The following is a 26,067-nucleotide window of genomic DNA, read 5'->3' as shown; positions in this document are numbered from 1 at the left end:
TCCTGAGCACATGCCTGGCACTCTTCTCTTTTCCCATAAGGAAGTAGCTGATGACTCCAGTACCAGAGTCTTGGCTTGGAGCCACTCTTGGCAGAAGCTGTCTTGTGGGATTCCTCTGAAGATTCAGGTTATGGTTTAAGGCTGAGGCTCCACCTTCTGGAGAAACGGCCTCAAGTTGCCCCAGGGGAGGTTGAGGCTGGAGCTGAGGCAGAGCTGTTTCCCTGAGAGGGGTGTCAGCCCCTGTGCCAGGCTGCCCAGGGAGCTGGGGGAGTGCCCAGCCCTGGAGGGATCCCAAAGCCCTGGGGCTGAGGTGCTGAGGCTGTGGGTCAGTGGTGGCTGTGGCAGGGTGAGGACAGGGATTGCACTCGGTGATCTTAAAGGTCGTTTCCATCCAAAACCATTAGGGTTGGGCAGTGTGGGCTTCCCAAGTGGTGGTTTCAAGGAGAGCCCTGCACATCTTGCAGCAATACCTGAAGCTGCTGGGGAGAAGGAAGAGTTCACTCAATGCTGTCATCTGCTTCAGCACTAGCACTAAAGGTGTAACTCAGCCCTGTTGTTCCAGAGCGTCTTGGAAAGCATTCTGTTTAAAGGGCTGGGAGCTGAGCAGGCTTATGCTGTGACAGCATTGTCAGGAGATGTCTTCATTCAGCCTCAGCTCTCTGTCTCTGTTGTTTGCCTGTATTTGGGATGCAGAGGGAACCCAGAGCTTTGAGCTGCCAATTTATGGTCTTTTCTTGGCTTATATGTAACCAAGAGCCAGCTCTTGTGCTCAAATGTGATTCCTATCTTCCTTAGCACCTAACCAGGCAGCTGCAGCTGGGCTCCTGAGAAGCTGCACCACAGCTTGCTTCAGAGAGGAGGCATTGAAAGCATTAGGGTTCAACTGGGATTGTTTCATTGACCAGCTCTTGGGTACAAACCCCTAGGTATTGGTGTCATCACAGCTGTGATGAAGAAGCAAGAACTTTGGGGAGAGATGTGAGGAGGAAGAGCACAGAGAACCACACAGGGCTAGAGAACCACCTGTTCATCATGTGTATGCAGAGCAGTGGGTACAAAGGGTGTGAAAGGAGGATTCACCCTGCAGGGTTTCCCATCAGCCCAGTGCAGAGAGCTGCTCACTGCCCTGAACCCCAGTGATTTCAGGGTCAGAAGTAACAGGGATCCTCGGTGTTTAAGAGCAGTGTGAGTGCTCTAGCAAATTAACTGAAGTTTAATGTTACTCTGGTGTTGAATCACTGTGTCAGGCTCTGCTTTGGAGCACTGTGGTGTTTGTACTACCTGCAAATGGGAGTGTGAGTCTGGAGGTGACCTGCAGTGTGTGAGGATGCCTCTGGATAGCCCTTGCATGGAGAGCAGCTCAGGGGATCTCGTGCTAAGGAGGAATTACACGTCTGGCAGCACTGTAATTGGGGTTAATCACGTAACTGACAACCATCTACAGAACCAAACTGGCTGCATCAGGCAAAAACATCTCACAATGCCAGGATTTAGCAATGGGAGTTGCTGCAGGACTCGAGTGCTGCAGAACTGTGCACCAAGCTGTCCTTGCTGTGGCTCGAGTTGATTCATTTGGTGCTTTGTCTCTGCGTGGGTAACTGGGAGGTGCAGCAGGGTGCAGATAATGCTCTGTGCTGCTTGTTGCACTGAAAACAAAATCCACTTAAGCTTGTAAACTAAGCCAAGTAAACTTGCTTTTTGAAGTATAACAAGTGTCATAAACTTTTCATCTTGCAGGGGTTGAGTGTTGTGGCTTTCTTTAAACCACTGTGAGAGACAACTTCAGTTAACCCTGAAGCCGAGGGTGAGGGTGGTAAATGAGTGCTCATCCTAAATACTTGATTCATTTGTTTTCTCAGATGGAGCTGAAGAAGAAAAGATGGAAACTGAGACAGATGGGCAGCAGTCTGAGAAGGTGAGCTGGGCTTAGTACACTGATTCTGAAGAGATACTTGTGATACGTGAATTACTGCAGCCTGACCAGGCAGACAGTAGTATGCTGGGCAGTCTGTTTGTCCGTAGGGAACAGCTTTCAGTCTCCACAGTGCTTCATTTTCTTAGGAGTAGTTTAGTCTCAGAACATGGAGACATTTCTCTTGCTGAGCAAACAGCAGTGGAACGTTGCTGTGGTGTTTTCTAGTCCTGAGGAAAAAAGGTCAGACTGGAAGGGAATGTAAACTGGGTGATATCAAATGAGTGAAGAGACTTCCAGCTGCAGAAGGACGTTGGTGTGTTATGGTTCAGGACTTGTGGTGGTCTAAAGGAAACATCACTTTGAAATCTTGCCCTTTGTCTTGTGACAAAGTGCCTTCCCCAAGCTGAATGCAGCTTTCAGCTCTGACAACATCGAAGAGAGGTCAGGGCTTTGTGGGGAATGGGTGAGTTGAGGTTACTCATGAGTGTGGTGTGTGGAGCTGAGCAGAAAACCTGAATGAAACTATTGCCCCAGCTGCATCACAGCTCTCCAGGGACCATGTGAGTTGGTGATCTGTCTGACCTGCTCAGCTGCACACAGCTTAGTGGCTGTGGGAGGATGAGACCTGCCTAAAGTGCCTGGCGCTGAGCTGGCCAGAAAAGCTCCTCATTGCAAGAAGTCTGGGCTAAGTCTGGGTTACAGATGTGTGCATTGTGTACTCCTGGTGCTAGGTGTGATGTACCTGCCCAGAGGGAGCAGCTATATAGAAGTTAGTTGACAGTGCCTACAAGAGTGCAGTGGTCTGGGGCTTTGTCATAACCCCGTGTCTGCAGACACAGTACTTGTTTTCAGATAGTCTGCAGTAACAGCACTGGCTGTGGTTTGTTTCAGACCTGAACTGGAGTGAAACTAGTATTCTGCCATTAGAACATCACCCTGCTAAATAAATGGCAGGCACTGAGTGAGTCTGCAGCAACAGGTTCTTTGCTGCCTGCTTCAACAAATGGATGAAGTCAACCCAACCTAATGGCTGCTGAGTGTAGTCTTGAGGTTCCTTCTCACTCTGTTCTCACGTGGTTCTTCTGCTGCCTTTCTGATAGGTACACGTAGGTACATGTCAGTGTAGAAGTCTTTGGTCAGAGCTTGAGAAGATGAATTATTCTGTATAGCAGAGAGAATGAGTGTTCAGGTTGGTGTGGGGAATTTCCAAGGGGAAAATGGTGCTTAAACATGAAGCTGCTGCTTGCTCTCTGCCACCAATGCCTGGCCAGAAGCACCTTCCCAAAACATGTAATTCAGTTGTAGCATTTGCTGCCACAGGAGGCTGTTGTGAGGGTGAGCTGTGCAGAATTTGGAGCTGTGTGGATAGATGAATACCACCTGAATTCTTAACACAGCAGACACTGGAAAGCATATTGCACTCAGGCACAAACTACTGGAATAAATGGGAGCAGCTCGGCGGCAGAACGTGTTCGTGTCTGTCATCTGAGCTGAGAATCTCTTGTACTTTCAGATGAACCCAGCTTGGCCTTAGTTACTGAATCCAGTTAGATGTTGTCCAGTGGAGCAGCTACTTGGTTGGTTGAGATCTCAGTCAGGATTGTGCAAACAGGCTGAGGTAGCAGTCAGCCTTTGTGATGCTGAATGTGTTTAAAAGCTGTAAACCGGGTTAAGAGTGAATGTCTTCTACAGCTCTCATTGTTCAGACAACCTTTGGTCCTGTTTCAGGTGGAAAGCAAAGCAGAGGGTGAAATGGAGGAAGGTGATAAAGTGCAAGAAGGAGAAAATGAGAGAAATGCAGAGAAAGAGCAAGATGGAGAAGTGGCTGCAGACACCAAGTCAGGTAACGGTGCCCAGCTGCTCCTCAAGCTGTGTGAGCTTTAACACCTGCCTCTGACGTGGCTGGAACAGACCATAAACTCAGCTGTGGCAGAAATATTTCCTCTTGCACATCAGGCTGCTTCATGGTTCAGTAGTAAATATTCTGGTTTAATTTCACTGAGGAGTTCAGGCACTAAATTCTTTCCTGAGCTCATTTTAGGCCTCAGCTGAGCTTTTCTCTCGCTGTGTGAAGGAATTGCAGGAGCTACGTGCTTGGAGGTCACATCAGTGATTTCCTTTTGCCTGCACTGCACACCGTTTGATCATTTTTGAGGCAAAGAAATGGAACTGCTCACTTCTACCCTTAGAAGCTAATCTGTTGGCTTGGTTTCCCTGTGAAGTGATGCAGAGCCTTTATTTTGACAGGCTGACTACTGGGTATTTTCTACATAAAACTTTCATCTGATTTGTGCCATGGTTCCCTGTAGCACGTGGCTCTCGGCTCTTTCTTGTCCCCTGAATTGACACTGAGTATTTTAGCAGCAGGTAGAACAAGAAGCATTTGGGTTTGATGTAACAATGAAGGTGATTTGGAGCTGAAATTGTTCTGACAAGAGTAAGCTGATGGCAGAAAATGAGTTGACAGGACGGAAACTAAAAGCATCTAAAGTTGCCCTGTTTGTTTGCATCAGAGCCGCTCAGCCAGCGTGTGGATGAGCAGCAGCGCTGTACCAGAGGAATGGGCGTCGCTCTGCTCATAGCTGTGAGGTGCTGCTGTTAACAAGGGCAGAATGCACATAACAGGCTTGGTGGGAAATCTCTTTCAGAAGAAAAGGAGGCAGAAGAGAACAAGGAGAACGTTGATGCAAGCAAAGAGAAAGAGAACGAGGCTGGGAAGAAGAAAGTGGAACATGAAATCTCGGAAGGAAACGTAGCTACAGCTGCAGCTGCTGCCCTTGCCTCAGCTGCCACCAAAGCAAAGGTTTGTTTTGCACAGACATCCACTGGCTTGCCTTCCAGGTCACATTGGAACTCTTCTTAAAATGCTCCCTTGTTCCACATCTGGGTGGTTTCACGTTCTAGTCTCCCAGTACCTTGAAGAAGCACAAGTACCATCTTCAGTTCCCTTCTGCTCGGTCTCCCGAGGGGAGCAGCGACTGAAGCGAGGCAGCTGCTTTTATCAAGTAGAGGAATATTCCTTAGAAATAGCCCCAAAACGTGCTTGTCATTTTTGGGAAGGCTTTTCCCTGCTCAGCTGGTCTGGCTGTAGTGCTGGGGCCATAGGTCTGAGTGATAAAACCCCCTCAGGTTGCCTCTTTGTGCAGTGCCTCTGCTTCCTCTGTGGGCTTCACACCAGCCCCTGTGCTCGGGCTGCTTGTGTGCAAAAATGTGGTGTTCAGTTCCAGCATCACAGCTTTTTGTAGACAGCTTAATGACACTTTTCTGTGTGTCAGTCAAAGCAGGTTTTTGTGTCCCTATCATTAAAGCTGTGTTTGTTTGTCTGCAGTCTCCTAATGAGCTGTGCTTCCCATCAGTGTCCCAGCTAATCGCTTTGCTTCACCCTGTAATTACTGATTGCACGGTGTCTTTCATTTCCTTTCTGCAGGCACCAGGCTGCCTTTGCTGCTTTCAGAATACCTTCTCCTTAAATCTGTTGTCTCCTGGCGTGGGGTTTTTGATGGGTTCAGGTTGCAGTTTGGGTTTCTCAGTCACTCCTGGGTTCGGTGCCATGTCAGGTGTCAGCTGCTGCAGAGACACCAAAAGCAAAGCAGGGGTGGTGTCTGTGTCCTGATGGATTTGTACACATCATGAGGTGCTGCATGTGTAGTGCAGACTTTTCCAGTCTGATCTTTGACTCTTACAACTTCAGGTTTGCTCTTTCCCCCAACAGCTTCCCATACATTGAGGACAGTGTGATGGCAGGTGTCATCATGACGGTACAGTCCCTCCTTCATGAACCTGTGAGATGGGAGGATATTTTTAGTTACTCCAAGCCAGGTTCTCAGATCACAAGTTGCATGAAGTCAGCAGTGCTCAGTGTCAGAGCTAAGCAGCCTGGCAGCATGGAGCCCAGCTTTGCAGGCAGTATGTTATGTCAGTGAAGTGCACAGTCCTGACTGGCTCCCTTGTGTGTCACTTTGCATCTAAACCTGTGGTTCTCCCAGCACCTCACTCCCACTGAGAGTAACTTGCAGTTCATCAGACTTACAGCCATTTCCACTCAAGCTGGAAAAAAAACCCAAACCCTGCACATGTATATATGAGGAGGCAGGAAATTCCATCTCTGCTTCGTGGAAAGGCTACTTGCTCCAAGTAAAGAGCCTTTGCTCTTTATCTTCCTTTGCTGGTGAGTGTGGGAGGGAGAAGGGTCTTGGCTAATGAGTTTTCATTATGCTGATAGTAATAGTCTAGAAGAATTTCAGCTTTGTATTGCAGGAGGTAATGTATTATGACTGGGATGATCACACCTCAGAACAGAATCCAAGTTCAACAGGGATTTCTCTTTGCAATTGCACCAAGACCCAGACAGTATTAAGGCTTTCAGTGAGTTGTGTCTTGTCTGAGACGGTAATTCAGTTCTTTGCAATAAGCTCAAGACCTGGTCACCTGAAGAGCTGTTAGAAAGTTGTTTTCCTTAGATTTTATATTGGAGATGGCTTTTGAGGAGAAACAGGGGTTAAGAGCAGGCACTTGAAGTGATAGATGTACATTCAGGGCTGAGACTCTGTCACTGTGTATAGAGCAAAGAACAGTTCTGAATGTTCTACAGATGGTGGCTTCTGCACAAACAGTATTAGAATTAAGTCCCTTTTCCTCATTCTCTTAATTGAAAGATTCCTGAATCAGTGTCAGCTGTTTGCCCCCTCCTGTGCCTAAGGAGCAGCTGATAGCAAATGGCCTCTTGCCTGCAGATTGCTCTTAGCTTTTGTGCAGTCATGGCTGAGCCACAGAGCTTCTGCTGTTGGTCTTGACCCATCACTTGCACTGCCAAAGAGGCCTGTCCTGGTCATGATTTGACCTCCTGCATAACACTGATCTCACAGCTTCCCTGAGTCCCTGTTTGGAGGTAGCAGTGATTGAATACATCTTTCCTAGAATATGCTGATATCAAAACTGCTGGTGATGCAAAACCTCCTGTAATTGTCCATAAGTTCTTGCATGGGTGATAAACTTGTTCCTCACCTGATAGGCTTCAGCCACTAACCATGGTACATTGTCACACTTCCTTCTGCCTACTGAATTAAAAGCCTTTGCTTATCAAGCACTTGTGTGTTTTACATGTTTACACACATAACATTCAGGACTGAAAGGGACTCCTGCTGAAACCATGTTCCATGTTTTGCAGGCAGCTTCATCTCATCTTCTGCTTATAGGCAAATCAAATTATGCCTCTCATTGGTTCTTTTGCACTGCTGCTCTACAAACTCAATGTAGGACCTTTTCCATCTCATGCATGACAGGACTCAGTTTTCTCATCGTGTGCCTTAATCAGATAGTTCTGTGTTTTCTGCCACCTTTATTTCCTCTGTGAAAGTCTTATCTCTGCTTGGCCCCACAAAACAAAAGCTAGCTGAAGTATCTTGTCTTGTTTCACAGAATAGGAAGAGGGAAGGAAGAAAGAGTAATTTCCTCTGCCTGTTGCAGTTTCAGCTCCCTTCTGCTGGGGCTGAGCAGGCTCCTGAGATCCTGCCAGGTTGTTCTCCACGTTCCACAGGTCTCCTGTGCTCTGGTTTTACAGTTGTCTGTACCTGTTGTCACACCCACACTGTTGTGGGGTTTTTGTCAGCTACAGAGTTGGTAATGATCACAGAATCCCTGAGTGCTGGGGGCTGGAAGGGCCCTGCAGAGCTCATCCAGTGCCACCCCTGCTACAGCAGGTTCCAGTGGCTCAGGGGCACAGGAACGTGTCCAGGTGGGTTTGGAAGCCTCCTGAGAAGGAGCCACCAGCCCACGCTGCTGCTCATGTTTCTCTGCTGCCCACCAGCACTGCCAGGTCCCTCTCCTGGAGCTGCTCTCCAGCAGGTCCCCCCCAGCCTGTGCTGGGGCAGGGGCTTGTTCCTGCCCAGCTGCAGGACTCTGCCCTTGCCCTGGGTGACCCTCAGCAGGTTCCTCTGTGCCCAGCTCTCACTCACTGGCAGCTCAGCCTTACAGTGAACCAGCCACAGTGGCTTGTTCTTTGTGTGAGAGCACTGGGTGATGCCAGCCTAAGGAGCAAGCTCTTTGAGTCTCTCTGGGAAAAACTTCAATGATAATTTCCTTCCTAATGTGTATTTTGAGACTTTACCTACTCCTGTGCCTTGCTCTGTGGTGTGGATCTGGTTCCATTACTGAGACTGCATAGGTCAGGCAGGGCAGAATGACTGGCAGAGGGCTCTGGCAACAAGGTCCTTGTGTCACTCTGACTTGTCACACAAATGAGTTTGTTGCATTGAACAGCATTAATTGGTTTTCAGTTTCCTGTCAAGCATTCAGTGCCACATTGCAGGTGTGTGCCCCACTGTTTGGTCAGGAAGGGAACAGGCTGCCTGTGTCCCACAGCACTGTCCTGTTACATGGACTTGGGTCACTCTGGTTCCCTCGGTCTGCACCTAAGTTTAAAACTGAATTTGGTCTTACCTGGCTCTCCTGAAGACTTGCTTTGTTGCTGGTGGGGTGAGTGCTGTCAAATGACACAAGTTGGTGATGGAAACAGTACCACAGGTTTTCAAAGAGCTCTGTTTGTGATCGGGGTTACCAGGGGGTTCTGTAATGCTGCTTTACCCCAGCTCAGGGTTTCTCCCAGCTCTCAGCCAAGGTTTGGGCCACAGCTTGCTAAATATGAGTCTCTGTTTGCAGCTTGAGTTGGATGGGATCCAGCTCTTTCCCTTTTCCTGTCACTTTTCCCTTCTTGGAAGCCAACCCTCCTTCCCCCTCAGCCCTCAGATGTGTTGGCTTTGTGTGGGCACCAGGGTCAGGAAACCTCCTTTGGCTCTTAATTCAGAAGCTCCCCAGCAGTGCACGAGGGGTGTGGTGAGAGGGCACCTTCCTCTTGAACAGCAGGCTTGTAACCAAGGCTGGGCTGAGGCATCATTAACTGCCTTTCACACCTTGAGAATGTGAAGCAGTCTCATATCACAGATACATGTACAGAGGTTAGGTATAAATGATGTCATGTGAGCATGTAGATGTCACTGAGGTAATGCCAAAGCCTGGTAAAGAGTCTCTCTGCCCCTTTTCTGCAGTTTAAGTACACCTTTGCCTTCAGCTTGCTTCTGCAACAGGGACACTGCAAGCAGGTTATAAAAGGAAACTGGAGAGATGGGTTTTCTAACAGTTTCATCTAATATCTGTGTAGAGATTTCTCTGCAAGCTCTTCCCTAGCCCCAGGTTAACTGCTGTGCTGAGAAGCTTATGGCTTGGTGACGTAGTGCATGTCATGAGAACATGCTTAACTGGGTACATAGCTTCTTGTTTGCTTGAGCAAAAATAAACCTGCCAGTGGCAAAGGCCTGCAGGAGCCATCTCCCTGGCTCTGGGGGTCGTTCCTGGCGTTCTCTGTGTGTTGTTTTGGTGGGAGCCCTTTGGATGTCCTACAGCTGAGTGGGTACAGAGCAGCCCTGCTGCCCCACTCACACTGCCACTGGAAGGGCTCTGTTACACAGGAGGCTTCGAGGCAAAGCTGGGATGCTGGTGAGTCCTGAGCATCCACAGTGCCTCTTTTATTAAAACCTGACCCTCTGACTCGGCTCAAAGCTTCATCATCTTCCAAGGGATTGCTAACCTAGTGCCTTGGTTTCTGTCCAGAGGGGAACAGGATGGCTAAAGGTAGATGCAGGTGTAGCTGGGTTATTCATTACCTGAAAGACTCAGCTTAACATGCATTTCACAAGAGAAAACCCTGTGCTTTGTTCTCAGCACCTGGCAGCGGTGGAAGAGAGAAAGATCAAGTCCCTGGTGGCGCTTCTGGTGGAAACACAGATGAAGAAGCTGGAGATAAAACTTCGCCATTTTGAAGAGCTGGAAACCATCATGGACAGAGAGAAAGAGGCAGTAAGTAGGGATCCTGTGTTAAATCAGTCACTGCAAAGATCTGTGGATGCCAGCAGCTGGAAAAGCCCTGCAGCCGTTCCTCACCTTTGTGCGGGTCCTTCCTCTTCAGCTACAACCCCTAACTCCCCACTGCTGGGTGCTGGAGCCCTCTCCTCCTCTGCACAGCATCTTCAGCACAGGCAGCAAACTGCTGCTGTCATAAGTCTGCTTCCTAATCCTTAACTCTTGTCATCTGGGCATGAATGTGCAATTGTCCTCAGCCTCTGTGTAGTCCTCAGGTCGGATCACATGAATGCACTTGACCTGAGAATGGGTTTTCCCTGTCAAGAGGGTGAAATGAGTGGAAACCTTACTCCCCCAAGGGAAGGGAAACCAGCTCTGCCTGCCTGCCTGACCCTCTTTGGCCTGGAGATGAGTTTTGAAAGCATATAGTTCAGGGGTTTTTTTGGAGGGCATTCCCAGTAGCTCTTGGGAAGGTCCCGAAGGTGAGGTGTGGGAGCAGGAGGATGCTCAGGAGGCACAGCTGTCCTGAGCTGGCAAAGGCAACAGCAGCATCAGGAGATGGGGAGAGGTGGTTGCTTAGAGGAACCAGAAAAGCAACAAAATAAAGCAAAGCTGGGTTACAAACCTAGTGCTGAGGCATGAGGAGGAGGGGCTGGGCAAGCTGAGAAGGGGGTGACACCGAGGGAGGGTATACAGGGTGTATCCAGAGCAGAGCTGTCTTTCGGTCCTACCACTGCTCATGACACCTTGCTGGAGACTTGTGTGTCCCTGAAACTGGGGCAGAACGTGGAAGAGGTGCTGTCTCTGCCTGTCAGGGACTGCATTGCACACCAGCTATGAGGAGCTCTTTCTAGAAGCCTGTTGCACTACCTGTGAGAACCAACTTCTCTCCAGCCCCTGTAAAGGTGACTCAGAAGTTCACTTTTATCAGTGTGCTCGCTGTGAAGCGATGGCTGTGCATGGCTTCCTCTGCTTTGTCAGCAGGCAGTTACTCCAGGTGTGCTGAGGATCGTCAGCTCAGTTTAGGGCTCCTCACACTGGCCCTATGGTGTGAATCTGATGGAATCCACAGCCTCACTGTCACATTCCTCACACTGATGGGGTTTGACAGGCTGTGCTCTTGGGCTGGAGCACGGTGTCAGCAAGAAGTTCTGGATTGCTTGGCATCCCCAAGCCTTTCAGCGTGGTGTGTGCCTCTGACACTGGCTGGCAGCTCGAGAAATGGACCTGAGTGTTTGGAAGAGGTTCTCTGAAGCCCTGTTTCTGTGGGGGGTGCTCTGTTAGTGGCAGGGTTGGGCCTTTTTCCCATTTTGAGCCACGTGACATTTTCCCCATTTCATTGTTTTCCCTTGGCTTTCTGCTTCTTCACTTCAGTCCTTTCACCAGTCCCTGTAGATAATTTAGTGCAATAATTGAAGGCAAAACACTCCCTTAGTGCCATTGCACACTCTGCCTGTGTCCTTCCCTTGCTGCACAGGGAAGGTGAAGGGGATTCCAAGTGTTAGAAGAAATCTGTGCAGCAGACTGGAAGAGCTGAAGTTATCTCAGTGCTAAGCAGGGATCTGGTGGTAGGAGCCTCGGTAACCCGGAATTCAGAACAGCCCATCAACACTCTCTTCACTGTTTCTGTTGCTTGCCAAAGGTGCAATTGTGGTGTAATGATGGTTGTTTGTGTGAGTGTACATTCAGCAGCTGTAACAGAGCCTTGTAATTGGGAATCACTTTGCAACAGTGCAAAAACATGCACTTGTGGATTGGAAGATTGCCAAGAGTGTGGTGCCCATGGCTCTGTACACCAAAATAGGGCTGATTTCATGGATCAGGCTGTGTAGGGAGGTTACACTGGCAGCCCAGAAAGCCACCTGCAGCCTGGGCTGGGTGCCAGGGAGTGTGGGCAGCAGCTGGAAGGAGGGGATGGTGCCCCTCTGCTCTGCTCTGCTGAGACCCCCCTGCAGTGCTGCCTCCAGCTCTGGGGCCACCAGCAGAAGGACGTGGAGCTGCTGGAGCCAGTGCACAGGAGGCCCCGGAGCTGCTGCCAGGGCTGGAGCCCCTCTGCTGTGAGCACAGGCTGAGAGAGTTGGGGCTGCTCAGCCTGGAGAAGGCTCCAGGAGCCCTTAGAGCAGCCTCCAGCCCCTCAAGGGGCCCCCAAGAAACATGGGCAGGGACTTTGGGCAAGGGCCTGGAGTGCCAGGACAAGGGCTGCTGGCTCCCAAGTGCCAGAGGGGAGACTGAGCTGAGATGGGAGGCAGAAGCTGTTCCCTGGGAGGGTGCTGAGGCCCTGGCACAGGCTGCCCAGAGAGGCTGTGGCTGCCCCAGCCCTGGCAGTGTCCGAGGGCAGCTTGGATGGGGCTGGGAGCAGCCTGGGCTGGTGGGAGGTGTCCCACGGCAGGGGATGGGAATGGGATGAGGTTTAAGATCCTTTCCCACCCAAAGCATTCAAGGGTTCTGTGATTGTGTGGCAGACTGATGGATGCTGATCTTCATGATCTTGCCTGAAACCCATGGCAGATATAACTGAGATTTGGGAGTCAAAGACCAAATGCACACCACTGCAGGCTGCCCAGCAGCACGTGTGTCAGTGCTGATCTGGGGCTGCAGCTGCAGGTTGTGGCCACGAACCTGCTTCTGAAACGGTTACAAGAAGTGCAAGAACCTGACACAGAACCAGGTGCTTTGTGGTAACTTTTGTGTTTATGTGCCTTTGTTTCTCTGCCCAACATTCAGAGGGGAAGGGCTGTGTAGAAGGGAAGCTTCCACTGCTTTCCCTAAGTACCAGCTGCATTCCCAGGCACAAGGTGCTGTCTGGGGACACTCCAAAGAGCTCTGGGGTTTTTCACTGTAGCAGCCGTGGTACCACGAAGAGAGCAAAGCAGCAAACAAAAGAGTATGAAAAGGAGATAAAGAGTAGTGTGCAGCTGTGCTTCTTGCCTGAGCCTTTGTTTGGGGTCGTTTGCAGTAATTGTCCCTGAGCTGGCTGCCAGGTCTGGAAGGTGCTTTCCCACACAGGCCCTGGCAGCCTGACGGACGTGCCTCTTGCTCTCCTCGGGCTCTTCCCTCTCACCTGGCGGCTTGGTCAGGGAAAAGGAACCGTGGCAGCATGAATGATCACACTGTGGGCCCTGCATGCAGCAAAGCAGCCCCCAACCAGGAGGATGCATTATTCATCAGGCTGTGTCCCCATCTGGTCGCACTGCTCAGTGTGCTGTGGGGCATTGTCTGCAGCCCTGCTTTGTCAGCACTCAGGCTGCTAACACAAAGTCTCAGCGGAGCTTGGCGAGTTTTGGACAACTTCTGCAAGGTGCAGGTCTCCTTGGCAACCTGCTTTTCAGATGAATTACAGAGTATGTCTTCAAATACTCCTTAAATGTTTGTAAACTAGTCACACAAGTCCCTGGCTCCAGCTCCTTAAGAACAATAGGTGTAGAAATGCTTTGTGATTTCCTAGGCCAGACTGTTTATTTCCTTAACCGAGACACTGACCAATCTGAAGCACAACAGTAAGAGATCTTCTGTGTAGCTTTTTCTGCCTTTTAATGCTGGGCTTGTTTGCTCTCTACATGGCTTCATAATCACACCAGACAGGCTGCCTTGTTCCTATTTACCTCAACCACCTGAGGCTTTTTACATGATACTCAATAGTGCAGGTGGTTGCTGTCTGCCTCTCACCCTGCCACAGAGTCTCGAGGGCTGGAAGGGACCTGGAGAGCTCATCCAGCCCAACCCCTCTGCCAGAGCAGCACCACCTAGAGTAGGGCACACAGAGACTCATCCAGCTGGGTTAGAGACTCAGCAAAGTCCTACACGTCGAGGGACAGAGAGGATCCTGCCTGTAGTCACTGAGCTCATGCTGTTGCACACACATTCTGCTTCAGTCATGCCCTAGAAAATACCTTTTGTCTCCTCTTCCCCCCTCATTCCAACATGCAGAAGGTTGAAGTACAAACATGGTTTCTTCTAGAGCTGTGTTAAGGCTGAAAGCTCTGCACAGCACCCACTGAGTCCTGTGATGTACCACTAAGAGATCCCTTAGGACAAAGCGAAGGTGAGTTCCTCTGCTGCAGCTGGAAAATGGCCCCTGCCCAAACCTGGCACTTGTGTATCAGTAGGGGAGGCATCTGATTTGCAGAAACATGTTTTGAATGTGTAGTCCTTAAGCTGCCTTTGCCTTTCCCCCCCTATTTTGATGCAGTTAGAGCAGCAGAGACAGCAGCTGCTGACAGAGCGCCAGAACTTTCACATGGAGCAGCTGAAATACGCTGAGTTAAGGGCTCGCCAGCAAATGGAGCAGCAGCACAGTCAGAACCCACAGCAGTCTCACCAGCACTCCAGTGGGCCTGGCATGAACCCCCTCGGGGCACCAGCACACCCAGGCTTACTGCCTCATCAGCAGCCCCCACCGTACCCTATGATGCACCACCAGATGCCACCACCTCACCCACCACAGCCAGGTAAGAGCTGGAAGGAGACAACAGCATTCTCTGAACCACTGCTCATGACAGTGTGGAGTCAGAGGAAGTGCCAGGGAGGGGTTACATGAAGTGTAACAGATGGCCTGTGGCTGTGGTGTTTTGTAAGGTTGCTGCTTGTGAAGCTGAAGCACAGTTGGTTGGGAAGGTGAGCTCTGCACTGCAGCCCCATTGCAGGGCTTTTGCCTCTGTACCAGGTGTGTGGGTGGAGTTTGGGAAGGAGGCATCAATGTGTGTGAGTTGTGTATGGGCTGCTCAGCCTGGAGCAGAGAAGGCTCCAGGGGCCCTTGGAGCAGCCTCCAGTCCCTCGAGGGGCCCCCAAGAGACATGGGCAGGGACTCTGGGCAAGGGCCTGGAGTGCCAGGACAAGGGCTGCTGGCTCCCAAGTGCCAGAGGGGAGACTGAGCTGAGATGGGAGGCAGAAGCTGTTCCCTGGGAGGGTGCTGAGGCCCTGGCACAGGCTGCCCAGAGAGGCTGTGGCTGCCCCAGCCCTGGCAGTGTCCAAGGGCAGCTTGGACAAGGCTTTGAAATGAAAGCTGTGGAATTCTGTCTGGACACAGGGAAATGTGTGAGGCTCATCACTCCCTGGAACAGATTGCCCAGCAAGGCAGCTGATGGTTTGGATATCAGGGACAGTTTCTTCCCCCAAGGGCTGTCCAGCCCTGTCCCAGCTGCCCAGGGCCATGGGGGAGTGCCCAGCCCTGAGTGACCCCAAAGCCTGGAGCTGTGGGGCTGAGCCCATGGGTCAGTGGTGGCTGTGGCAGGGTGAGGGGTGGGCTGGGACTGCAGCAGCTTCAAGGGCATTTGCAACCTCAGCCATTGTGTGGTTCCACACCAGAAGCCTTCAGGAGCTTGAGATCTCATTTTAGAGAAGCCCTGTGTTAAATGTGTGGTGTGGGAGAGAGTGAAGTGTGGAAGAGTCTGGGGGCTTGCAGAAGACCTTGGCAGTGGGAAGCATCGAGTCCAGCTGTGTGACTCTGCCATAAGAACTCAGTTCAATCAGCAGATGCAGGGTCATGCTCACTGGAGAGGAAGGTGAGGGTTAGCTGTCTGGTGATTACTTGTCTGTCAGGGAGCTCCAGGGTTCATTCTGCAACTCGGGGGCAAAACATTAATGCTGATGCTGCTTTGGGAGCTGCTTTGGCTTTTACTGGAGTGGAATTAGGAGTGTGATACCATATGATCTTCTTGGGATTCAGGTGGTATTGTCCCTGTGTGTTACACACTGTACTGAAAGCTCAGGGCTGTTCACTTTGCAGCGGGATGGAGACGCTCTGCAATGGGAAAATGGCAAATTGAAACCAGATGAAAGGGGGGAGTCACTCAGAGTAGCTCTTACTTACAGGCTAGGACTGAGACTGAAGTGTAACAAGATTAAATGCATTGTTGTATTCACCAGGGGAGTAATAAAACCTGATTTCTAATATATTCACATCCTTGGTTCACATAATATCTTATTACTTAAGCCCCACCGTAATCATCCAGGCCCTCAGCATCCCCAGTGGTCCCCTTCAGTTCCTAGTGAGGGGAGGGGAGTGCTGTGTTAATTAGTCAGTACATCTCCCTTACAGATTTCATTAAGTTTAGTCAATAGATTGACTGTTGCAGCACCCCTCCTGATGGAGGGCAGCGGTGATGGACAGGCGCAGCGCTTGTGGCTCCCGTGGCAGCCAAGCCTCTGGTGCTCACACAGGTCCTGGATCTCACCTTTTCCTGGCCTGACACTTGGCTGGTTTGATGTTCTGGTGAAGGTGAGAGTTGGAGGGCAACCCCTCTGCTGCTTCTGCCACACCCCAAGTGCTCTCCCCTGGAAAGCACACCGTTCCTCTCCCTCAGGCTCTCGGGGGAAGCCCGTTAGGGTTGCTTGGGAAGTCCACGAGTGCCAAAGCTCTCTGGCTCCACACTGGAGCTTTGAGTAACTTGAGGGAAAACAGGAGACGTTCCCTGTTTCCTCAGGGGAGTTCAGCACAAACTCAGCAAGTCCTGCTTGTGTGTGTGAGTAACACAGGGAATCCTTCAGTCCCCAGAGACACTGACTCACACCGACCTGGTTTTCTGTGTAGGGAGTGTAAGATGCCCAGAGTCTGACTTTCTGTGGCACACCAGCACAGGCTGAATCTCTGCTGGAAGTGTCTGTTCATGCAGCAGCCTCCAGAAGTCCCTCTGACACGCTGGGACAGGTCAGCAGATGCATTGTGTGGTCACCCCCACCACGCACTATAAACTTCACAGGCAATCCCTTATCACATCACATTGGTGCTGCTGAGCCTGGCAGAAGTACTCCAGAGCTTGTGCTGAGTGTTTGCCTCCAGAGCTTGTGCTGAGTGTTTGCCTCCAGAGCTTGTGCTGTGTGTTTTCCTCCAGAGCTTGTGCTGTGTGTTTGCCTCCAGAGCTTGTGCTGTGTGGTTGCCTCCAGAGCTTGTGCTGTGTGTTTGCCTCCAGAGCTTGTGCTGTGTGTTTGCCTTACTTTCACATTTCAGGGTAGCTGTGTATGTGTTGCACTCGTGACCTTGGGGGTGTTGGTAGCCCAGTACTTGGACAGATCTACACACACACACACAGAGTGGGGCCAGTCTTTGCTGCTCAGTTACTAGTGTGAGATCCTCTGAAATGAACTGGTGAGCTTCACCTTGCTGACCACTCACCCATAAGTTCCTCAGTGTGTGCTTGCCCATGAGCCTGCTGCAGCCTCGGTGGAGATGCCAAACCTCCCCCTGCTCAGGAGGGGCTGAGATGCACTTCCAGAAGAAGTCTAAAAGCTCTTTCTTTGCTGCTCTTGGTCCTGGAGCTGAGCCTCTGCTTTCACAGCTGTTGGTGCACAGCTTCCCAGGGCAGGTTTGTAAGAAGGAGCAGTTTCCTTACCCATGTTCTCAGCCTCTCTCCAATAACAACCTGCTGTCCCTGAGGTGGCCAGTTCCAAGAATCCCCAGTGATGAAAACCACGGAGCAATTCTTCATTCAGGTATGGAGGTGTTACTGGAGGCTGGGACTGGTCTGCCAGCTCCTGCAGGAAGAACTGATCCATTCAGTCTGTGTTAAAGAGAGATCCCAGAACAGCTGAGCAGTGAGAAGCCCCAGTGGGCAGCTTTCCAAAGCACAGCCCCGAGGGGAAGCCCGAGATGCAAATACCCAGCACAATTTCTGCTCAGCTGCCTGGGTTTGACTCCAGACTTTACCTTGGTTCTCACTGATGTTTTCAAACAGGTTTCTGACCTTAATAGCAGCTAAAAGTGTAACTGTTGGGTCAGTGGGCCGTGAAGAAAAGGCCACGTCGGATGTCTTTGAAGTGATGGACAAAGCTGAGGGATGGTGGGAAACACAACGGTGAAAGGATCTGAAAAGGCATTTACAAAGGGAGGGGAAAAATAGAAGTGCCTGCTTGTGGCTCTTCTGGCTGCAGAGGCAGAAGCAGGGAAGCCAAATCTCTCAACTAAAGTTAACAGTGAAGATTTTTCCTGCTTTAGCAGAGGGTGGCACTGGGTGAGCTCTGCAGGGCCCTTCCAGCCCCAGCGTTCTGGCAGCTGCAGGGCTTTTCCAGTCTGAGCAGCTCCTGGCTCCTTACAGGGATGGGTTGTTGAAGATGTGTTCATAGTTGAAGGCCACCAGTGCTGCTCTGTGGAACAATTGTTCCCTGCTTCTGTGACACTGGAGTGTGTCCAGAGCTGGGGAAGGGGCTGGAGCACAAGGGTGCTGGGGAGGGGCTGAGAGAATGGAGGGGTTCAGCCTGGAGAAGAGGAGGCTGAAGGCAGACAGCAGCACTCTCTGCAGCTCCCTCACAGGAGGCTGAGGTGGAAGAACTGTTTCCCTGAGAGGAGTGTCAGCCCCTGTGCCAGGCTGCCCAGGGAGCTGGGGCAGTGCCAAGCCCTGGAGCTGAGGGCCAGGGGTCAGTGGTGGCTGTGGCAGGGTGAGGGCAGGGCTGGGACTGCAGGAGCTTCAAGGGCTTTAACAACCCCAATGCTTCTAAGGCACACTAAGCAGATTGTTGACAGAGTGTCTCCCACTGTAGGTGCTTTGTTGCAGAAGTCAGCCCTCAGCTGGGAGGTGGTGTCAGGCCCTTCCCAGGCCTCAGCCATGGCAGAGCCTCTGTGGGAGGGATGAGCCAGAGGCCAGTGACAGGAGCACAGCCTGGAAGTGGAAATGGTGCCTCTCCCCCCACACAGGTGCTAAATGAGTTGGTGTGGTTAATTATTGACAGCTCTCTGGGGCTGTGTGCTGCAGCCTGCGTGGGGAGAGCATGTGCTGAAGGAAAGGACGTGTCTGGGAGCTGGGCTACGAGGGGAGGTTCCTGAGCCCAGTGCAAACCCTTCCCGGTGGGCAGGGACACTCCTGCAGAGCTGCTCTGCAGGGAGCTGCCAGGCATTCCCCACAGCTCTGCTGCTTCCCCTGCCAGCTCTGGGCAGCCATTCATGCGGTGGTGGCAGAGGGAGGCTCACCACAGCACGTTGCAGTGGGGAGCAGGGGGCTGGCAGAGCACAGCCTGCTCAGCTCCTCCTCTGAGTGCTGCCTGCCCAAGGACGGGCTCCCTGCACGCTGCTGCCTGCGCAGCCTCTGCCTCTGCATGCTGAACAGGGAGAGCTGTGCAGAGCCTTGCAGTCAGCTCCAGGCTTTGTGCATCACGCACAAAACCACTGAAGCTGCTTATCACCCCAGTGCCCCTCAAGTAGCTGATTTAATAGAGGTAGAGGCTTATTTAATAGAGGTAAATACCTTGGAGATGCTTTAAAAACTGCTCCTCGTCCATTTCCCTGTAACATGGAGCTGCAGTTGGCAGTTTCCCAAGAGCAGGACGCCTCAGAGCACGCAGCAGAAAACGTCTGCAGTGTGTAACATGCACAGGGAGGGGGGCTCAGCCTGCTCAGGCCTGTTGGTAGAACCTTTGGGCTTTATCTCCTCCAATGGCTGTGATGTTAAGCTCTCCCCTTATGTAGGTCACACTCGCGTGGTTTGTGCTTCAGCCACCATCCTGGAGCCGTGTCTCTGCTGGAGTGGAAGAACAAGCCACTGCCTCTGTAGAAACAGGACTTGGGGTTTGCTGTGCTGATGGCAGTGCTTTCCCCCTGCTTAATCCCAGTTTGGGTGTTGCTCAGTTACTGCTCAACTTGAGTGTTGTGGAGTTGTGCTGTGTGATCACAGAGGATTGTTCCTCTGCAAGTACCCTCAGCTGGTCTCAAATAAAATCACAGAGTCACAGAATCCCAAGGGCTGGAAGGGACCTGCAAAGTTCACCCAGTGCAGCCCCCTGCCAGAGCAGCACCACCTAGAGCAGGGCACACAGGGACTCATCCAGCTGGGTTGGGATGGCTGCAGAGAAGGAGCCTCCACAGCCCATCTGGGCAGCCCCTGCCAGGGCTCCCTCACCTCAGCAGGGAAGAAGCTTTTCCTTGTGTTGCTTTGGAACCTCTTCTGTTGCAGCTTGTCCCCGTTGCCCCTTGTCCTGTCACTGGCCATCCCTGAGCACAGCCTGGCTCCAGCCTCCTCACACCCACCCTGATGGGTTTGTAACATGACTGAGCTCACCCCTCAGGCTCCTCCAAGCTGCAGAGCCCCAGCTCCCTCAGCCTTTCAGCACAAGGCAGGTGCCTCACCCCCTTCAGCACTGTCAAAAAGGCAAAAGAATGGGCAGCCAACCTTGTACTCAGACACAGAGGAACTTCTCAGCTGATGGGCACTGTTAGGACTGCAGTGCTGCAGCTGTGTAAATCTCCAGGATTCCAGAGGAGAGGGTTCTCCAGGCTGCTTGTTGCTGCCAGGAAGGTGCTTCCCCACGAGCACCGTTAGATGTGGAGCTGTGACTCGCTTCAAGTTATGAAGAAACCACTTCTCCAAGTGGATTGAATGTGGTTAGTGGTGATTTTAGCCAGACTCTGGTTGACTGGGATATGCAACCAGGTCCTTGAATCTTTGTACTGCTGTGGGTGTGAGAGCTTTTCCCTACTGAGGGGAGACTCACCCGGCACTGGAGCTTTAAGACCTGACACGAAGCCACTCAGTGGAAGTCTGACCCAGGTCCAGGTGTTTCAGAAGAGGAGTGTCAGGAGTAATCACTTCATTAGAGGGGAGGGACTCTTGTAGGCCTGTTAGTAGGAGAATGGCCAAATGGTGCTTGGAGAGGCTGAGGCTCCTTGGGGATGTCTCATTTCCCACCTTCCCTGGTCTGAGCCACAGCTGCAGCGTTCCAGTTTCTACACTTCTTTTTATTCCTTGATCAACCCTAATTTTGCCTGTGAAAAACATCCCTTGGAGCTGTGAAATCATCTGCTTCTGCTCTGAAGGCCCCTGTGTCTCTGGGCTGTGCTTTACCTCTGGTGTTGTCAGGCTTTCTGTGTTTCTGCCAGCCTGCCTGTGCTGCTGCCTGCTTGCAGCTGAAATCGTTCCCTTTTGGGGGAGCTGAAAACACAGGAGTTCATTAAAAATACAAGATCTACTCAAGCTGGAGTTCTTAAGAGCGTGATGGTGTTGTCTTGGTGCACCAAGTGTCTGTGGTTCTTGTGCAGGAGCCTTTCAGAGTACAGCACCGGAGTCAAAGCATGGAGGAGTGCAAGGATGAGGACATGTGAGGAAGCAGTGCTCGTCTCAGCAGGTTTAGATCTTCCCCCAAGGGCTGTCCAGCCCTGTCCCAGCTGCCCAGAGCTGTGGGGGAGTGCCCAGCCCTGGAGGGATCCCAAAGCCCTGGAGCTGTGGGGCTGAGGCCATGGGTCAGTGGTGGCTGTGGCAGTGCTGGGAGGACAGTTGGAGTTGATCAAGGGCTTTTCCAAGCTCAGCCATTGTGTGATTCTGTGATCTTGCTGTGTGAGCTGATCTAGACCTTGACTCAGTTTCTGGTGCCAGAGCTCAGTGCCAGCTCTGCTGCTCTGCTCTCCCACTAACTGACTTCTCCCAGGTAGCTTGTGAGTGTGGGATCAGGTCAGCCCCCAGGATGGAGGAGAGCTGCTTGCTTCTTGCCTACCTGCTACACTCACGTTTGAAGCTCCAAGCTGAAGTCTCCTAGAAGCTCAGCCCTGGCACCAAAGAGGCTGCAGCTGGGCACATTTGAGCTGTTTGCATCCCAACAGCCTTTGTCTCTCGACAGCACCGGTGCTGTAGCTCCTGACCCACTTTTAATCCTAATAGATCACTATGTCTTTAAGCCTCAGCCTGTGCCTGGCTGTTGCTTTCAGTGACAGTGTTCTCATGTTGCCTGCCATGCCCTTTCTCTCCCCACCCCTCATCTCGGAGTGAGCTGGACCAAAACAGATGCACAGATGCCAGCAGCAGTAAATTCATGCCACGTCTGCTCACATCTTCAGTTGTGTGTGTGTGATGCGTGGATGGGCTGGAGGGCAGGGCTGCCATTCCCAAGGGCTGAGCCAGGCTGGAGGAAGGGGCTGACAGGAGCCTTCTGAGATTCACCAGAGAGCAAATGGCAAGTCCTGGACCTGGGAGCACCAAGCCTGAGCTGCGGGAAGGGCTCTGTGGGTCACGGTGGGGACAGGCAGTGTCCCAGGCTGAGCAAGCAGGAGCACAGGCAGGGATGGGATTGTTCCTTGCTCTGCCCAGCAGTGGTTAGAAGACCACATCTAGGGGATTGGGTCCCCCAGTACAAGAAGAGCATGGATTAAACTGGAGTGGGTTCAGCAGAGGGCCACCAAAGATGCTCCAAGGGCCTGAGCACTTCCCTGTGGGGAGACAGAGGGAGCCCAGAGGAGAAGGCTTTGGAGGGACCCACCAGCAGTGGGATTGTTAGTGCCTAAGAACCACTTTCCTAACTGAAATCCCTTTGTCCAGTGTGTAAAAGTCAAAATGCAAAACAATCTCCTCCAGTGAGACTTTAAAGCCTCAGTCAGCACGTTGAAGGTGTCCAGCACTGGGTGATTCCAGCAGTTCCCTGTGCAGCTGGAACATCAGTGTCTGCCAGAGCTGATGTGTCCTGTGACTGGACCCATTCCTCACGTCAGAGCAGGGGGTTTGGCAGCAGAAGCTTCTGCACAGTCCAGTTTCTGCCTGTGTGATTTCAGCTTTCCCAGTGCATTGGGCCATCAGGCTCTGTGGCTGCTCCTTTTCCATCAGCTGTGGTGACCCAGGTGCCTGGTTGTTCTGGTGCCTGGTTCCCAGGCCTTTGTTTACACTGGCAGCTCTCGAGTGGGGTCTGACCACACGTTACCTTCCACTTGCTTCTTGTGCTGGAGCTCTGGAGAGAAGCGCCCCGGGGCCCGTCTGGGAGGTGGCCTGGGCTGGGGGAGGGCAGGGAGGCGTTTCCTTGGGTGCCTGGAGCTGTGGCTTTGGCTCTCACAGGGCTCAGAGAACGCCTGGACTCTTGTCTTCGCCCCTTGCACGTTTCCCACGGGCCTGACGAGCGTGTCTGTGCTGCTGTTGCAGGTCAGATGGCGGTGCCTGGTGCCATGATCCCCGGGCAGCCCATGCCAGGCCGCATGATGCCAGGCGTGTCGGCCAACGTCCATCCCGCCGGCGCCGCGCCTCCCCCGCCCGGCATGGCACCCATGGCCGGGAACCTCATCGGACCTCGTGTTCCCCTGGCAGCTCCAAATGGCATGTGTAAGTGGCTCTCCAGCAGAAGGTGTGAACAGGGCTGCTGTGGCTCTCCTGTCCCTTGCCTTATGGCCAGAAAAGTCACTGTTGCTGAATCCCCTTCGCTGCAGGAGTAAGGGGCTCTGTGCCTGTTGGCAGCCAAAGGCTGCTGCCAGAGGTGTGCTTGAAGCTCTAAGTGCTTGTCTCCCCTCCAGGCATCCCAACGTCCTCCAGTGTCCTTTCTTTTATTTATAACATCCCTTGTTTTATTTAGAGTGACACTGAGGCTCTGTAGGCACCAAAAATCCCCTCTCTCAGCTCAGTGCAGAGGTTCAGGAATCAGCCTCCAGCCCACTCCTTCCACAGCAGCAGCCAGGGCATGGCTCAGCTCAGCACCTGCCAGAAAACAGCCCCTGAAGTGAAAGGGAGAAAGAAGCACAAGGGCTGTCGTGTCGGTGTTAGCTCAGCCCAGGGCTGGCTGCTGCCCTGCTTCAGCACAGCAGTCTGGAGCCCAGAATGGTACTGAGCCTGCTGTTCCCCAGGTGGGCAGGGGTTGGGGTGCCCATAGGAGCTCTCCCTCAGGGTGAGTGGGGAAGGCCATCCCGTGCTGGCTGCAGCTGAGGGGAGCTGCTGAGCAGCTCTGACCCTCCGGCCCGAGCACAGAACACCCCTCTGCTGCTGTCCCAGCTCAGGCGTTTGCTCCTGGTGCTGCTGCTCTGCCTTTCCTCACTCTTCCTTCTCCCTGAGCCTCTGCCACTGGCAATGTCTCGTGTCAGGTTCTATTCCTGCCTGCTCTCTTCCCTTGGCTTCATCTCTCTGCTTGCTTTCTCCCCTGCTAAACAAGTCAGTCGTGTTCCATTAACGTCTCTGTGCAGAGGGCTGGCCTTTTGTAGCTTCACTTCATTCCTCCTACTTGCTGCATCTGTGGATTCCTCTGCTTTAACCTACATACACTGCTCAGAGCTTAAGTGCAGGCTCTGCTTCTGTGAAGCCTATTGTCCCAGCTCTGTTAAGTACAGAAGAGCCACGGTCTAAAGGCTGCAGCACCGAGCTGGGAGATGCTCATTCCTGCCCAGGGAGGTGCCTGAAGTGGACGTTGCCCGGCTGCTGAGCTGCCAGCCCGGCACCTGTTCTGTGGAAAGCAGGATGTTTTGCCCCTTTCACGGTGTCCACACAGCACTTGGTGCTTGAGAAGCTCGATGGACCCCGTGCTGGAGCTTCACGTGACGCCCAGGGCTCGGGGCAGCCCCGGCGGTGGCGGGTCGTGGGGCCGTGCTGCGTTCCCCTCGGGCAGCCGCGTCTGCCGTGCCATTTGGGCACCTGTGTGTGTGTGTGGTGGGCTCCCTGCCCGCCTCCAGCCTCTCCTGGCTGCTGCTCACTGTGTCCCTGCTGTTTTTGCAGATGCCCCTCCTGCACAGCCGCCTCCTCCAGCAGAAGGGGTGACCCCCCCGCCGGCCGCCGCGCCCCCGGCCTCGGCCGCTCCCTGAGCACTCAAGGAAGGAAGAACTTCTCCAGCAACATAGTGGTGACCAAAAATGAATCCCTCAGTTACTTTCCCGTCCCTTGGGAGGTTTTCTCTTCCCATCAGCCCGCCCTGGTCGCGCATGTGTGCACACACACACCAGATACAAGCACACCCACACAGCCCCTGTCCCCCACCTCTCCCAGCCTTCCTCTGGGAAAGCCCGAGGTCAGACCTGCCAGCAGTGCCTCCCATGTTGCTGCTGGGAAGTCCTTTACGCTTTGGCCTGCTTGCCTGGCAGTGTGCTCCGCTCTGGTTTCTCTCCTCTTGGTGTTTTGAGCTGTGGGTTCACCTGGGGAGCGTGAGAGAGAACCGAGTTTTCCTGGTGGAGGCATTAACGGAGCCAGCTCCAGCTGGGATGTGGTGTCTCAGGTCCCTCCAGGTACAGCAAAGCATCAAGATGAGATATCAAACCAGTGTTTGGAGCAGAGAAGGGAAGTGAGGGCGTGCTGTGGCACAGCAGTGCCAGCGTGCTCGTGGCAGAGACCTGCTCCTCGAGGACCCGGGTCCCAGGCTGCCTCCCTGAGTTATTAGAGACCATCCTGATGCAGTGTGAACAGAGCCAGGAGTGAGCCCATTGCAACAGAGCCACTCCAGGGTAGGAGTCTTTCTTGCTCCAGTTTTAACCTTTCCTTTGCCTTTGAAGGTGGTAGTTGGACCTTCCCCCTGAGTAGTTCGGTAACAGTAGCCAGCTGAGGAAGGGAATCCTCTTTGCTTTGGTTTGGTTTAGTCCTTTTGGGGAGCATTTGCTTTTTACTTTTAAAAATGAATAAAAACAAACAAAAAAACCATGTCAGTAGCTAGTGAAGAAGTGCTAGATAGGGGCTGGGGCTGGGCTGGGGTTCTCTGCCCTCCCCCAGCAGGACAGGAGCTGAGGGCTCCCCTGGGCGGGGGCTGCAGGCTGCTCCATGCAGTGCCTGGGCACAAGGCTGGGGGCTGGGAGAGAGCTCCCAGGTGCTCTGGGACCCACAGAACCACTTCCCACCGTGGGAAGGGAAGAGAAGGGAAGCAGCAGCTTTGCTTTGAAGAGCACCCAGGTGAGCGACTCACACGGCTGCACTCGCCAGGTCCTGAGAGTGCAGGAGTGTGGGTGCAGCATCCCCCTGCTGCCCCCAGCGCCACCACCCCGCGGTGCCTGGCAGGGACGGTCAGGGCCTGCCCCCTCCCACACAGGAGCTTCCCCCCTCCCTCCCTCCCCAGCCTTCCCTTTCCCCAGGGCTCTGGGGTGAGCGTGGGATTGTTCTGGTTCAGGCCATAGCCCAGTTTTAGAGTAACCTCAGGTTGTTTTTAGCTCGATCAACTTCCACTATAAAGGATGCAGGTGGAGACTGTGTTTTTTACTGTAGTGCTGCTCCTGCAGCGTGACCTGACGCCCTGACACTCGTCTCTGTACAAAGAGCCCCTGTGCTGACTTTTTCACCTGATCCTGTGTCTGGGGCCGGTTTTGCTCCCGTGACACAGCCACCCACTTTTGTGAAATAAAAGGAAGAATCATGTGGTTTTTGTACAAAGCTTCGTGCCGCTCTGTGTGGGGTCTGGCTTCCCCCCCTGGGGCGATGGAGGCTGTCCTGGGGCTGCATCCTCACTGCAGGGAGGCAGAGCCTGGGCTCAGGGGAGATGCCCTGCTGAGCAGGGGAGCGAAGGCCCTTCACAGCCTGCCCCTTGGCAGAGGGGAGATGCTCACTTTCGAAGCTTAATGAGCGTGGATGAAGTCAGGGGGCTGCTGGAGGCCCAACAGGATCGTTTCTGTTTGATTCCTGCTCTCCCTCAGCTGAAGGCCACAGGTGAGTGCTCTGAGCTGCAGC

General features: G+C 52.8%; 1 protein-coding gene across 1 annotated transcript in view; it reads left to right on the top strand.

Moving 5' to 3' along the window:
* The window catches only part of SMARCC1 (SWI/SNF related, matrix associated, actin dependent regulator of chromatin subfamily c member 1), a 78,391-nt gene extending 52,618 nt beyond the window's left edge, over positions 1-25,773 (top strand). Inside the window, exons 22-28 of the mRNA XM_061996305.1 lie at positions 1,860-1,915; positions 3,644-3,758; positions 4,564-4,718; positions 9,632-9,766; positions 13,959-14,217; positions 22,591-22,767; positions 24,142-25,773. Coding sequence (XP_061852289.1) covers positions 1,860-1,915; positions 3,644-3,758; positions 4,564-4,718; positions 9,632-9,766; positions 13,959-14,217; positions 22,591-22,767; positions 24,142-24,227 — 983 coding nt within the window. The 3' untranslated portion in view covers positions 24,228-25,773. The remainder of the gene's footprint in view (positions 1-1,859; positions 1,916-3,643; positions 3,759-4,563; positions 4,719-9,631; positions 9,767-13,958; positions 14,218-22,590; positions 22,768-24,141) is intronic.
* The last annotated feature ends 294 nt before the right edge of the window (positions 25,774-26,067 follow it).

This window comes from Colius striatus, chromosome 5, assembly GCF_028858725.1.
Source record: "Colius striatus isolate bColStr4 chromosome 5, bColStr4.1.hap1, whole genome shotgun sequence".
Classification (NCBI taxonomy): Eukaryota; Metazoa; Chordata; class Aves; order Coliiformes; family Coliidae; genus Colius; species Colius striatus.
The sequence above is the reverse complement of the archived record's forward strand: the minus strand, read 5'-3'. Positions and strand labels throughout refer to the sequence as shown.